The sequence below is a fragment of the Cephus cinctus genome, unplaced genomic scaffold (genome assembly GCF_000341935.2).
Source record: "Cephus cinctus unplaced genomic scaffold, Ccin1 Ccin1_scaffold0330, whole genome shotgun sequence".
NCBI lineage: Eukaryota > Metazoa > Arthropoda > Insecta > Hymenoptera > Cephidae > Cephus > Cephus cinctus.
In genome coordinates this window covers 2,306,669-2,320,387 of record NW_014333027.1, presented here as the reverse complement: position 1 = coordinate 2,320,387, position 13,719 = coordinate 2,306,669, and the positions used below count along the sequence as shown (strand labels likewise).

Genomic DNA, 13,719 nt, shown 5'->3' with positions numbered 1-13,719 from the left:
AAATAATTATTTGTCATTACTCAACCGCGAAGCTTAATTAAATCCTCAAAATACTTAACTTCTAATGACTCAAATTTCTTTAAAAACCTTAGCATAAGACCGCATTTCATTTTAACGACTAACTGTCAAATGAGTTATTAAAATTTTTTAATTAATTTGATACGGGGTTACATTAAATTTTATTATTTAATTATATCACGCACAGTTTCATAAGAAATCTTATAGGTTAGTATATACCCACCTTAAATACCTGACAAATTGATTTGATTTCTTTATGAAGGACGGCCTCGTGGCTTGGAGCTTAATCTTGGTCGTGCTTTGGCTCGTATATTTCGTGAGGCAGATGTCCTCGTAAAATGTGTCGGGAAGAATAATAAATGACTGTCCCGTTTCGCACCGAGACAAACTAACATAGGAAAGTTTCACGAGCTCGGCTGAAAATGGACAGTAGACGCCACAGGTTTTCCTCGCGTCGGTCGCTGGTAGATTTTCTGCTTTTTCATTCTACGAGAAACGATGGTTTAATGCGAAACGTGAATACGTCACGAGATACAAATGCCTGAATGCCAAAAAGAATAGTGGGTTACTACGGTTTTATAGGAAAGGTTAATAATAATCGAGAATAAAAAATGGTGGCTACAATGTGAAATACTATTGGGGAACGCCTGTGAATAAAAGCAATAAAACGAAATGGAGAAATACTAGATCGATGACCGTAGGCGATACGTCAGGGCGGTGCGTTATTCGAATCCTTTCTAGTGAAAGGGGTGCAAATGGCTCGTTTATTTGAGCAACCCTCTAGTCCTGGGGTTTCGCGCAACAGAAAGAACGGTCAATCTTTTCCTGGGGCGCGGAGTTGAATTTATATCCCTATTTCCACGTCTTCTGTACCAGGGATCATCCGCCTTTCCTGACGTTAGTGACCCTACGCCCTTTTACGAGGGGCACGAGGGGAGCATGAACAATGAGAAAGAAAGTATGACAATAGATATTCATCATTATTGAAATAAAAGGATTCGTAAAGCGTCTAGTAACCGAGACTAGTTATAAGGCTTGCTGCTAATAATAAATAATATATAAATTGACTACATTGAAAACTCTTACCTGTGATTACCGGGTTGATAAAAATTCTTATTAAAGAATCATCCTCAATTCAATCGGTACTTTGACTATTGAATCCAACTTGATAAAATTGGGTATGTTGCGATAAATATTATTTTAACCATGGTACTTCGGACACGTTAATTATTTGCGGGTCTAGGGCTTGTTTTCTTTATTCGGTATGTAACTCGAGTGCCATTAGACTGTAGCCATTTGACCGTGGATCCATCTACGTTTACGTACACTTCTATGTGAGTAATTGGGACTACTTTTGAAACGATCTGTAGTAGCTGATACCAGTTTCTATTTCGTGGTACAGATTGGCGAGTGCACTGGCACCAGTCTCAGATGGTTGAACTGGAGAACGTCCACGATCGAGCCTGAACTGAACTTTGCATATAAGAAACTGTCATACTTTTCGTCACGGTAGACCTAAGTTTTCTTACTATATTGACTAGGCACACAGAGCAATTTGAGCAGATAAATTTTTAAGCGCAACTTTCTAGTAACTTTTTTAGTTCTTCCGGTACCACGTACTTCCCTCCGAGAATATCAGCGGTATCTCTGTTTGGAAGGCGTAACTGGTCTGAATGTTGCAAGCAAATAATCTGTGATCGGATACACATGGCAGAAGCGAAAGAAAAAGTATGGAAAAAGAAAACCTTAACTCGCAATCTTATAGTAAATATACAGCGGGGATTCATATTTTACTCAAGAGCTTTCGACAGTACGTAATACCCATCCATCTGTGACCGAACAAAGGGATTTATTTGCATCGCCTTGGATATCGTAAGAATACACAAAATCTTAAATCCTATTGGTCTGTAAAGCTTTCGAAGGCGTGGCGAATCTTGAAGCTTTTCTTGGATCGTCATCGAAGCGTCAGTTGGGTCATAGACCGGCAAGAGATCGTTCAAGATATTTGTAAGATGCTCAAAATTTTCGAAATATGTTATAAAAAGTTTTAAAGTATTTTTTTCAAATTTGTATACCAGTAAAGGATAAGCCAAAATTCTTTTATCAATATTGATCATGAAGGACACTGCGATAGTTGGTAAACCAGTAGAAATTGGTCTTCGATTAATTGACTCCTGGCCTGGTGCTTCTAATAGAATTGGGCGGCTGACAGTTTGGTCTCTCATGATGGCAGCACTGATTTTTCAGTACTGGGATGCTGTGAGCGTTTTCAACGATTTGGACAATCTCATGGACAACTTCAGTGTCACCATCACCGAGACGTTGTTCTTTGTCAAGCTGATCATCGTCTACAAGAATCGTCGGTGAGAATTTTTTTTAAATTGTATCAAATTATACTTACTATTCACTATAGTGTTATATTATCCCGTATTTAGGTATGTCAATGAAGTTTTGAAGCATATGTCAGAAGACTGGAACAGCGTTAAGAGCGTCGAGGAATGGACCGTGATGACGGAACATGCTAAACTGTCCAGGATATTTTATATCTGGGCTTTAGGACTTTACGTAGGGACTGTTGTCCTTTTTCTGCCTGTTGTAATAAATCACTACAATGCTGCTGATATAAACGATAGGAAATTCGTTTTGCCCTCTGAATATCCTTTTCAAAGTAAAGTGTCGCCCGTCTATGAAGTCCTTTGTTGCGTTCAGTTCCTTCAGGCTGTACTAACTGCCGCCGGGAACGCTCTTACCGAAAGCCTCCTTGTAACGTTGGTAAGACGGATTGATCCTTTGAGACACGGCCGTTCGTGATAGTGTGTTGAATATTTATCATTGTACTGATATCCTGCACAGGTGTTACACGCAGGATCTAGATTGGTCCTATTGCGCAAGGATATATCGCGATTTTCTGATATTAGCCGGACTGTTGACGACAGGCGGAAGATATTATTGGCTGGCAATGTCCTTGTAGCCAATCATCGAAGAGTCATCGAATTTTCAGACAAGATTGAGGACCTCTTCTCTTATATATCATTGGTTCAGGTATTATCGAGTACTTTGATAATCTGTACCATTGGTTTCATGTTTATTACGGTGAGTGTTTATGGATGCATTTGAATATAATGGATTATTTATTTTTTTGAAAATAATTTTTTTTTTATTATTACGGGCTAGTCCATTTCATCCACCAAGAATATCCTTACGCTCATGAAATTTGGATTGTTCATTCTTGGTGAACTTTGGGAGACATTGGCGTACTGTTTGGCTGGAGAGTATTTGAGTAATCAGGTGAATTTTTTGGTTGACAATTATTTTTTATTTCATTTTTAACACCCTTAAGTCGCATTTCTTTGTCAGTCTCAATCGATCAGTCAGGCTGTTTATGAATGTCCCTGGTACAAGATGCAGCCTAGGGACAGTAAGATGCTAATGATGATAATGATAAGAGCTCAGAAACCTCTTAGAATTACTGCTGGAAAATTCATCTTTTTATCACTGGACAACTTCACTGACGTGAGTAAAGGAAAATAATTTTATATTTATTTTATTCAATATGGATATCCTTTCTGGCCTCAATATCAGATTACACGGAAACTGTATCACCTTTGTGTATGTTCTTAACAGATTTTAAAAACATCTCTCTCCTACATTTCGGTCCTGCGTGCTATATACTAGACGTACAAAAGATGTTGAAAATGAAAATTCTTGACCTCCCAACATGTAATCAAGTCACCTAATATACATATACATATACATGTAATTATGCTGATATTGAAAAAAATACACGCGTGTGCTCACAGGCTTTTATATTAAAAATAATGGGAATTCATTCAAGCGGTACGAGGGGAATTTAGGAATACAGGCAGATTCGCAACGTGCACGGGGTCTTATGGAACTTTGATGGAGTATATTCAATGTCACAAATCTCTGCCCAGCCCTGGGTGACGAAGAATTTGCATGTTTTTCCGCAAGTTCGCGTATAGCCGTTAAAAATAAATGTATGTACGCAAGTATCGTTTTATGGAATTCCTATAAAATATTTATTTTTCATACCGTTTATCTATTCCATGAAAATAGTGCAGTCATATACAAATAGTCCATTGTGTTGGAGTACGATTATGAGAATTCTACAGTGCTCTACCGTACCGACTGAACGGATGAACATAAACCCAAAAACCTATAGACCTGTTATATAGGTGCTTCTGGTACGTAAGTACTTGAGATACGAAAAACGGCCAAGCTCCTTGTGGGACGTAAAGCCTAGGGCAATCCTGGAAAAGTATTACGTGATACCAACGAAGAAAAAAAAAGTCTCAAGGCGCTAATCTATGGCCTAGAAAAAAAAAATAAGAACGACGAGCAGTTTTGCGGTAGATTAAGAGTATAAATTTAGGAGATATATATTCTATGGGTTGGCAAGCTTCGTCAATAGGGATGGATAAGAGCCAAATTGGAATCCGAGCGATGCCGGGTGCTGAGGAATATTTGGATTAGACACTATTTTGGAAAATTCTGCTTCACGACAATTTCAAAGGATTTGGATATTAAATGACTATAAAGACGTCATTTAGTTAGGTGAGTTTATTAAAAGATGTATTCTTTTTATTATTAAGTTGCTATGATTCGCGTTCGATGTTTGTTTGAATATCCCACTCTCGACGTGTCCTGAGTGTACCAGCAATGCCAGGGGTGGTTTTGCTCCCTTTGTGGCAACTTTTCACCCCGGGCTCGTAGCTCGCGATTTCAGCCTCTTTGTTCGCCGGCTAGACGCGCCAGATGGTCCGGAAGAAATCACGATTGAGTCGGGAATTCGTATACGAACCAATCCCTCGATGTGCAAGCGTTAGTTCGTTAACGATTCTCCCGGTTTTTACATATAATTTCCCGTCTATTAATAACCGTTGGTGGATTGCCATATGCGTATATGTATATTCGTAGATCTAAGGGTAAGCCGATTCATAAGCTTTATGAAATACGTGACAGGCAGCTATGTTGAGATTTAGTGGAGAAAATGAAGATGAGATATCAGTCTCTGCCAGAAATCATAATACGAACTCCCTTAGAGAAAAACAGAGATTGGAAAATAATATTTTGTAAATTTCAAAAAAATGTTTTCGGTCGTATTAAAAAAAGGAAAGTGACATGAAAAAATTTTAATTAACAGTTCTCGACCGTAGAAAGACTTCAGAGTCTGCGGAGCTTAAGCAAATAGAAAGAGAGTGGTCCAGCACTGCATCTTTGTGGAATACACAGGAGGATTTCTTTGTCCGTACAGTTGAATGTAATCGTGGTGCCTTTTTCTTGTTGAGAGGGTGCCGTTGTCCGCGTCAGTATTGGTGATGGCGGTGGAGCAGCACGCCACCCTGTCGAGGACTTCCCGGGCCGCGATGCCGTCGCCATGGAAACCACCCCAAAGCCAATCCGGGGTGCATTTGTACGTACATTTACCCCTGTCAACCCCTGCTTGGATTCTAGGTGCCTGGTGCTCCTCGAACGAAGGAGCATTGCGTGGCCAGAGCAATGGGCGCCATATTAAATTAATGGCGGATCCGTTCGAAACTAGTTTCCCGTCATGTTGGTACTACCAATATCCACTTGAGTAAAGTAGTCATTTCAGCTAAAGTCAAATTGATAATAGGAGCCTTTACTTCATCCTCATTTCATACTAGGTTTGTTTCCCACTACCTAAGAGGGTTACAATTGATCCTTGAACTGCTTTACCTCAAAGAAATCGTCACTTCCAACCAGGGTTACGAATAATGAATTCACTATTTTTTTCCTGCGGGGTCGAGACGAGGAAGAAAACATGAGAATTTCGTCAATCCCATCTGTACTCCGCTTCCGGTCAAGGTCACCGAGAAATTCATTGGAAGATCGAGCGAAATAAATTTGCAGTTTCTCAACTGATTGAGAAATACGTGATTTTGCTTAATTTTCACTAAAAGTGATTTCCTGAAATTTAATATCCGATTGTTACCCAACCTACAATGACATTTTTAATTATTAATGTTTATCCACAGTCCGCGACTAGTGTCTCTGGTTACTTCTCAAGACGATATAGTTATGTCCGTTATATAAATCTGAAAGCGAAAAATTTTTTTTCTACAAAAAAAGTGGCAATTGACAAACAAGAATTAATTGGCTACCTCGATTCGTGATCAATGTCAATTTCCCATGTATTGATCTTCATTCCTGACAGACTATACACCGATGAGTCTTAGATCACGACCTACGACCCTTAACCATCTGATTTCTCGAGTGCAGAACTTACTCTTCATCTTGTCGCCATTAAGGGTGAACATGCATTCAATTATAAGATCGATTCCTATATAGCTATATATACTTAGCCCTATGTCGTGTATATAAGGTACGTTCTGAAATTCACTGTCAGTACAACGAGCAACGTCGCGAACCTGTTTACCTGGATGCAATTGACTAAGGCACAACCATATTTCCAGCATCGACAGAATTTTGGAACGTTCACTTTAGACAGAATTGACGTTAGAATCGATAAGGGATGCATATGGCCATCTTTCGAATCCAAGGGATGATCCTATCCCGAATTCTAATTCAAAATGTCAGCTCGAACCCTTCACTGCTCCTAATTTCGTAGCAATTTGCATGCGAATGTCGGTGTATGAATAGAGCGATAGAAGCTGTCTATTAGGGAACAGGATGAGAGGGAGCAAGGCGTAGTAACAAGCTTGGATATCTTAGCCGCCATCTTGTCTCTATACAAGGCAAAGGACCTTGCACAAAGGGGTAGTTAATTAAAATAGATATTTGCCATAAGGGTTAACTAGGTCTCGTTCCCCTTAACAAAATCACTTTTACAATCCACGTACTATTCTCTATTCCAACAGAATCCCATACCCTTAGTTTAATCGATGGACCATAAATTTTATCATTCCTTAACGATAATTTTCTACGATAAAAAAAAATCCATTTGGTCTTCTCACCAAAATGTAATTAAAAGCCCTTTATATATATCAGGATGCTTTAGAGGCACTTTACCACCTATATCTATATACCCATGTGCCATGTAAGAAAAAAAACTATAACCGATCTATCAGTTAGGAACAGATGGTCAAAACCGGTCCGTTTTAATTAATCGGTCCAGTAGAGAAAATCATGGGGTACCCAGAGCTCATTCACATGGGTGATTCAAAATGAGAGCATCGAGTGGTTAATACCCTGTAAGGCCAGTCTAGCAGAAATAGCCTCCTATCAGCCATTTTACTCTTATCTATCCGATCCCACTGTGCAACACTACTATATATATATTCATCAATAATAGTCGTACATATATATGTATACATATATATATATCTCATCCCTCTCTTTCTCCTCCCTGTTTTCGAATCCTCGTGACAAAGGCGCTTACGTAGCTGTACGGCGCAGGAGTTAAGAGTAAAATAAAAATAATAAAACTACTGGAAAAGATACGCTAAGCCGGGAGAACGGCAGATGCACTTCTCTAGCCGAGTGACGTTATCGATTGCTTTTCACGTAACACACCACCACGTACGACTTAAACACAGTCCGAGAACCATAATGTGTTCACAAGGCGTATCCCTGCACGTATCACGTGTACAATACTTCACACCGTGGAACCTACGACCTACGACCTGCAGCCTAGAAGAAGCATCTATACGAACATTCTAGAGTGTTCTAGAAGAGCGATACTCTAGGACTTATACAGTTTGTATTGTATAAATTGGCACACGGTTTTCTTCTAGAAAACTCTTATTGCGACGGTGTCGCCTCTGTCGGGATTCTACAACGACGTATATATTCAGCGGAGTACAGTAAATATTGTATAAAAGTACGATGATGGGAGGAGATTGGAAAATATTTATTTTTTATTTTTTACAATATTACTTCTTATGGCCTTTTCTTTAAATAGAATTAAATATCGATCCATGCTCGTCGCGTAATGTCGAGTAGTTGTTAGAATTAATTTTTATTACAGACACCCGGTAGATCCTGATCATTATGGACCCCATATATGTCCCTTTCTGGATACGTACGTATGTGTTTAGTTCACGGCAGATGGCATGGGGCCGGTTGCGACAGCTGCCGAAAAAGCCGCGTAGCGTGACACCATAAGTACATACACGCACATGTCTACCTATAAGGAAATTTTGATATGGTGTGGGTATGGCATAGGGAGACAGACTGGCAGGCCACCGGTAGTACCCCATGTACCCCATAGAAGCCACACGAGGCCCCATGCGTAGTTTTTAGAGGTTCAAAGGACTGAAAGGAAACCTGTTGTTAGACCAGTGGGTATATATTAGGAAAAAAAAGAGGAAGCAGTGGAAGACAGAGGGTAGCTTGAACGGTGGCCATTTTACATTGATACAGTTTTGAATGCCATGAAAAGAAGGCTTAATAAAAAGAAATATCAATATTAATCAAAGATATATAAGATTAGGAGTAGATGATGGTAAGTAAATGATATTTCTAAGACAATTATTTCGCTTAGGTAACGTTACGCGATTAGATTCCTCTGGATTAGAATGGACTTGACTGGATTCCTCTAATGGCTTATGAATAATTTTCATAGCTAATTCCAATGACCATTTTGGGATGCAGCTGTGGATTTTTCCATGAGCTGCAGTTGCAGCTGCTGCTCTACCCATTGCAGAATGAGAGGGACTGTAGAGAATGGAGAGGATTCTCAATGATGGAGTCTGCACGCGCCATACGCACCTCGTGCACAGTGGGCACGCGCTTGGAACGCTGTGAGTAATATGGTCACACATGGGGAATACATATGCGCGTAAGATATAATATATATATATATATATAATATATATATTATTAATATTATATATATATATATAAATAATATATATATTATTATATATAATATATATATTAATAATATAATATATATATTATTATAATATTATATATATATATACACGTATATAAATAGGATATATATATTGCGGTATATGTATTCGTTTTGTGGAATGTACTATATACTTATATATCCCAACACCTTGTACACTATGTAAGAAAAGAGAGCATGAATCCTGAAGTCTACGCAAGATCCTTTGTTGTGGATCTCTAGTGGATTCTGTGACGTGTGCCCTCCGAGGGTGATGTGTTAAGGGATGGATAGTATCCATAGGGATGGAAACATTGGAAACTCAACATCAGATCTATCGAAGTCACGTGGCACGGTAAAGCGTAAACCAGAGTAAAGAGAATTTTTATGAGATTGTTCTGGGGCTGGCGAGGGGGTTGACGAAGGAGACTTTTTACATTTATATCTTAAGTCTAGTACCATATCAAAAATTATGGATGAAAGCGTTGCGATGAAATTTTGAAAAATGGAGAAATAATCATTTGAACTGAAATAAAGCAAATATGAAAAATAATGGTTTTGTATATGACGGTATATGTCGTATTTCGTATCGTCATAGTGTTTTAGTATTGTAACAAGTAAATTCGAGATGAGATATTTTCATGGGTTTTTTTTTATGTATTTATTTTAAAACTCGTATACTCAGTTACGTATGGGATCGAGTAAGGGGATAAAGTAAAAAAATGTGCTTTTCCAATATCCGATAAAATTTATCGTTCGAACTGTTACTTTTGTTTCCTCTTTATATGTTCGTTAGATTGATAGACATTTATTCATTTATTCCCTCTGAGGCGAATGCAATTTTCGCCGTAGCTTTTTTATACCAATCGAGTGACAGTACGCAAAATTACTATTTAATGTAAAGTGCACGGTTGAATGGAAAAAAACAGTTTCCATCCCAAGTAACAATTTGCTATTGAATATTTACCATCCACTCTTTTTTGAATGAATGCTCGAACGAAATTAATGAATGAAAAAAAAATGACGGGCTTTACTCACCGTCCTTAAGCCTATTTCGATGAAAATATTAAGTAGCTCAAGCTCGGGCAGCAGGCGAGTAACAATGGAGCCTCCAGAGCCACGTGTCTGTCATGGGAATAATACTGCAACGGCCACGTGCCCCGTATATATATAGGGTGTACCTAACAGAAACGAATTCTCAGTAGCATTTCTTTTGTAGTAAAGGCTGTACAGCTAGGAAGAAAAATATTCTGAAAATTCGTACAGAGCTTATGATAATAAATTGAATTATTTTTTTAAGTTAGAAAAGTATTTTTTTGTAAATAAAGGAGGATATAAAGCTTATTTTCATATTTATTCTGTCTAGCTCGAAGCTGTCACTATAGAGAAGGATCCTGGGCCCTTTTGTGAAATACATATAGATATAGTATGCCGTAGCATAGTATGAACGGAGCATAACGTCGCCATCGAAAATGAAGTCTCAGACCGTGAACAATCATGTGATTATGGGGATAGTATACCTAAGGGGAGTGCATCCTCTCGTGCAATACGATATTCACACAGTTTCTCTCGTCTGTAACAGTGAAGAATGCGTTCTGGACAAGGATAAGTAATTTCTCCATGCATATTAATTTCGCAGCCATTGCTGTGTTTTTGGTTGGAGAACCAACGAAGGACGTCTCGTTAAAGCTTGAAGTTAGCGTGGGAGTAGAGTTGTTTGTTTTCGTAAAAAATTTCGTAATTATAAGTATCTAGGTTTGCTTGCTTTTCAATTAACGAACTTTTTATTTACTTGCCGAATATTTGCCACGCGGTACTGTTGAAGTGAAATTTTTAAATGTATAATCAACAGTGATATACACAAGAATGGATAAATTAACTATACATTGCAAACGAGAGCAAAACAATCTATTAACCAGATTTCCTGAAAAACATATAATAGACGTTATATAAATTAAGACTGTGTCAGCACTTGATATTCTCTGTAAGGTACTTCCTGATTCCCATAAGGTATGTACAATACACCATGACTAGGATGTACCTGAAAAAATAAGTAGCTAAAAATTTGAGAAATTTTTCAAAAAATTATTTCTTCATTTTTTTTCATTAAAGTTATCATTACTGACCTTTCCTACTACAGGCACCCCATCGTGAAAGACCTTTCCTATATAAAGTTGCTCCCCGCTTCTTGTATACCCGCCGGGTACTGCGCCAGCAGGTATTTGCCCATTTCGAGCATTAACCCAGGTAAATTCCAACGGCATCAATATCTGTTTCCACAATTTTAATAATTTAACACGCTTAAGATACTCCAGTCAATATTATTAAAAGTCTTGAAACCCACCTCAAAGTCGTGCTTGATTATTTCCTGCATATTGTGACTGATATACGCTACACCATGTTCCGGTTTGACTTTCGCCGGAAGTAAGTCTCCCTGGTGATAGGCTCTGCCGACAACTAGATTAGAGCCATCCTTATCTCGACCAACGCTAATCATCCCGGGCGTCGTGTAACGCCCTCCTGTATACCTTACCCATTTGTATCCTAAAATTAACGTACTAAGTGAAATATGTTCGAAAGTAAAAAAAAAAGTAATGATTAGAAAAATAGAAATGATGCAATTGAATTATTATCAATTAAAAATATCGACAACTCTTATCACAGAAACAGTATTGTCTATGACACATCCTCGATTACTGTATCAGATATTTTTTAATTAGGAATTGCATATTATCATATGCCATTAGGAGACAGCTCTGATCCCGTTGATTCATTTATATTTTCAAAAATTAAATTTAATTAATACTTTATCAAAATCTTATTTTCGACTATGAAAAGATTCACCGTATTGCCTGCACCATTGCGTCTGCTTCCACTTTTAATGGCGACTGGCGTGCAGAGACAGTGGCTCCGGCACCGTGTGCATAGGCGTAGCTATCAAGGGCAATGCTTTAGCGTAGAAATTTACCTTCTAATTATTTCGTATAACTACTCCACTGAGGTTAATGTAAATTGCGCACTACTGTCTGTATGCGGTAAATCCGTGTTTCGCTGGGGTGCATTTCAAAGAGAAATTCTATAACGACTAACTTTCATTTCGAAATGTCATTTAGTTTGCTACTTCTATAGTGTCTCGGTTGTTAATGCATTTAAGAAGGTTCCAGAAGGATGCTAAAAGCATCGCATGTATATCAACTTTCGAAATGGTCCCATTCGACGAACAAAGGATTTATTAATGACTCATTTAAAAGTACTAAGTAATTTTTAAACAATCCCACCTGACATTACTGTGCTGGGCTGAAAGTGTACTCCTGGATGTCGCACAAAGTTCTGCATTGGACAGACGCTGCTTCAAAACTGCGCTGTTACATCGGAAATTTTGATCAGAGGCGTAGCACTTCCAGTTGAGATATCGTCCTTATCATTGGTAGAGATTAATACTTATCATATGACTATAATAACCTGTACGAGAAATACGTTGACTTTCGTCATTAGTTTATTGGATAGAATTACCACCAATTTCGTTACCCCGCTAGTTTGCGGATTTTTACTACGAATACAAGGGAGCAGAATGCCTCTTGCGCTCAGTTCTACAGCTCATTTTCGCGGTTAACGTCGTAGCTTATTCGGCTAGTAAATATTTACCAGAATCTTACTGTGATGAATTTTTTCATTCAATAAATTTATCGGGTCTACGCTACCGAGTGTTCGTCGCTCTTTCTTCTGAGAAAGATATCCTTTCGAATATATTTCGAAACTCCAATCCTGAGCTTGGAGTCACGCTGCGTAGAGTTTGACTACTAATCAAACTATAATAATTAAATATTTTCCTAGTATCCTTTAATAAATTAATAAATTACACCAGCGCCTCAGTGGATAAAGTGTCACACTCCTCAACCTGGAGCATCCTGATAATCGCAGATTCGCGCCCCAATCCTGTCGGTAGAAATAGACGTGTCCACCAAATGCGAGTAACACGAGAAAGCGTTTAAGAAAATTTTTTTCAATTACACAGTCATGTAATTTTGTCAGATATATTTTCCAGGTATTTCAATAAATATTAACAGCTTAATTAATTGCCTATATCTCCGTGTGCTGCAATAATAATTTTTAAAGATATTTTTCATGTAAATTTCACTCGTTACAGCTTCACTTTACTGCTAAACGAAAGAACTGATTACATCTGATAACTGTTATCCGTATAACTACCGATTAAAATTGTGCAAACCACTCATGTTGCTGTAATATTCACAGCTATTAATATAACTATATATATAACGCTATTTTTCCTATGTCATATACAGAGGATATAAAAGCACGTGAAACTATTTAATAATTATACTTGAGTATTATATGATCATTGATTCATTATTCTGCAATTCATTATTCTGATCTTTCCTTTTATTCTTGAATTTTCACTTTCACGACAACCGGAAGTTGCTTATTCGCCACGCTTCGTGATATGGTACTACGCACGTAGCTGCTCTTACATTGCACATACCCTTGCACATACCCATTCACGTGCGTATGGTATGTACATGGATACCTAGCTGTATATACATACAGATTAGGTCGTAAGTATATAAGCCATTTATCGCGAGTACAGGATCACTTTGAAGCCGCTTACGGAAGTGATGAAAGGTCACGGCGTCCCGACGTAGTTTCCGGTTGAAATAACATAATACAAATTATATGAGCACCGTATGTTTCATCTGCTGGACTCTTTATAATTCATTATAATCCTACAGAGTCGATACTTATTTACCTGAATAGGGGATGAATTGTTGCTCGTAAACAAATAAAGCCCATCAAACATTCTCGGTAAGCCTCGACGAGCTGGTATAAGCTTAGCAGCAAGCTAC

At 38.0% G+C, this 13,719-nt stretch overlaps 2 protein-coding genes across 4 annotated transcripts; one reads left to right on the top strand and one right to left on the bottom strand.

Annotated features, from left to right (window-relative positions):
- The first annotated feature begins 2,006 nt into the window (after positions 1-2,006).
- Positions 2,007-4,068, top strand: LOC107266960 (odorant receptor 13a). Of its 2 annotated transcripts, none has more exons than XM_025083874.1 (6): positions 2,007-2,381; positions 2,454-2,790; positions 2,872-3,111; positions 3,193-3,306; positions 3,376-3,531; positions 3,854-4,068. In XM_025083874.1, the coding sequence occupies exons 1-6, from the start codon at positions 2,134-2,136 to the stop codon at positions 3,917-3,919; spliced, it is 1,161 nt and encodes a 386-aa protein (XP_024939642.1). In that variant the 5' UTR covers positions 2,007-2,133; the 3' UTR covers positions 3,920-4,068. The 2 variants fall into 2 exon arrangements, with proteins under 2 accessions (XP_024939642.1, XP_015593532.1); XM_015738046.2 differs by lacking the exon at positions 3,854-4,068 and adding an exon at positions 3,643-3,812.
- Positions 4,069-10,192: 6,124 nt separating this feature from the next.
- On the bottom strand, positions 10,193-12,291 carry LOC107266961. 2 transcript variants are annotated; one of them, XM_025083875.1, is made up of 4 exons: positions 12,136-12,291; positions 11,202-11,401; positions 10,984-11,127; positions 10,193-10,430 (listed from the first exon to the last, which is right to left on the bottom strand). In XM_025083875.1, exons 1-4 carry the CDS (start codon positions 12,191-12,193, stop codon positions 10,413-10,415), a joined length of 420 nt encoding a protein of 139 aa, XP_024939643.1. In that variant the 5' UTR covers positions 12,194-12,291; the 3' UTR covers positions 10,193-10,412. The 2 variants fall into 2 exon arrangements, with proteins under 2 accessions (XP_024939643.1, XP_015593533.1); XM_015738047.2 differs by lacking the exon at positions 10,193-10,430 and adding an exon at positions 10,619-10,898.
- Between the last annotated feature and the right edge of the window lie 1,428 nt (positions 12,292-13,719).

Bases quoted from the DNA above. Each gene is read 5' to 3' on its own strand.
- LOC107266961 (XM_015738047.2), bottom strand. From the start codon at position 12,193: ATGCAGAACTTTGTGCGACATCCAGGAGTACACTTTCAGCCCAGCACA. The intron at 11,128-11,201 runs GTGGGTTTCAAG...TTGTGGAAACAG, and splicing joins TAATCAAGCACGACTTTGAG to ATATTGATGCCGTTGGAATT. The intron at 10,899-10,983 runs GTCAGTAATGAT...TTATTTTTTCAG, and splicing joins GGGTGCCTGTAGTAGGAAAG to GTACATCCTAGTCATGGTGT.
- LOC107266960 (XM_025083874.1), top strand. From the start codon at position 2,134: ATGAAGGACACTGCGATAGTTGGTAAACCAGTAGAAATTGGTCTTCGA. The intron at 2,382-2,453 runs GTGAGAATTTTT...TCCCGTATTTAG, and splicing joins ATCGTCTACAAGAATCGTCG to GTATGTCAATGAAGTTTTGA. The intron at 3,112-3,192 runs GTGAGTGTTTAT...ATTACGGGCTAG, and splicing joins TTGGTTTCATGTTTATTACG to TCCATTTCATCCACCAAGAA.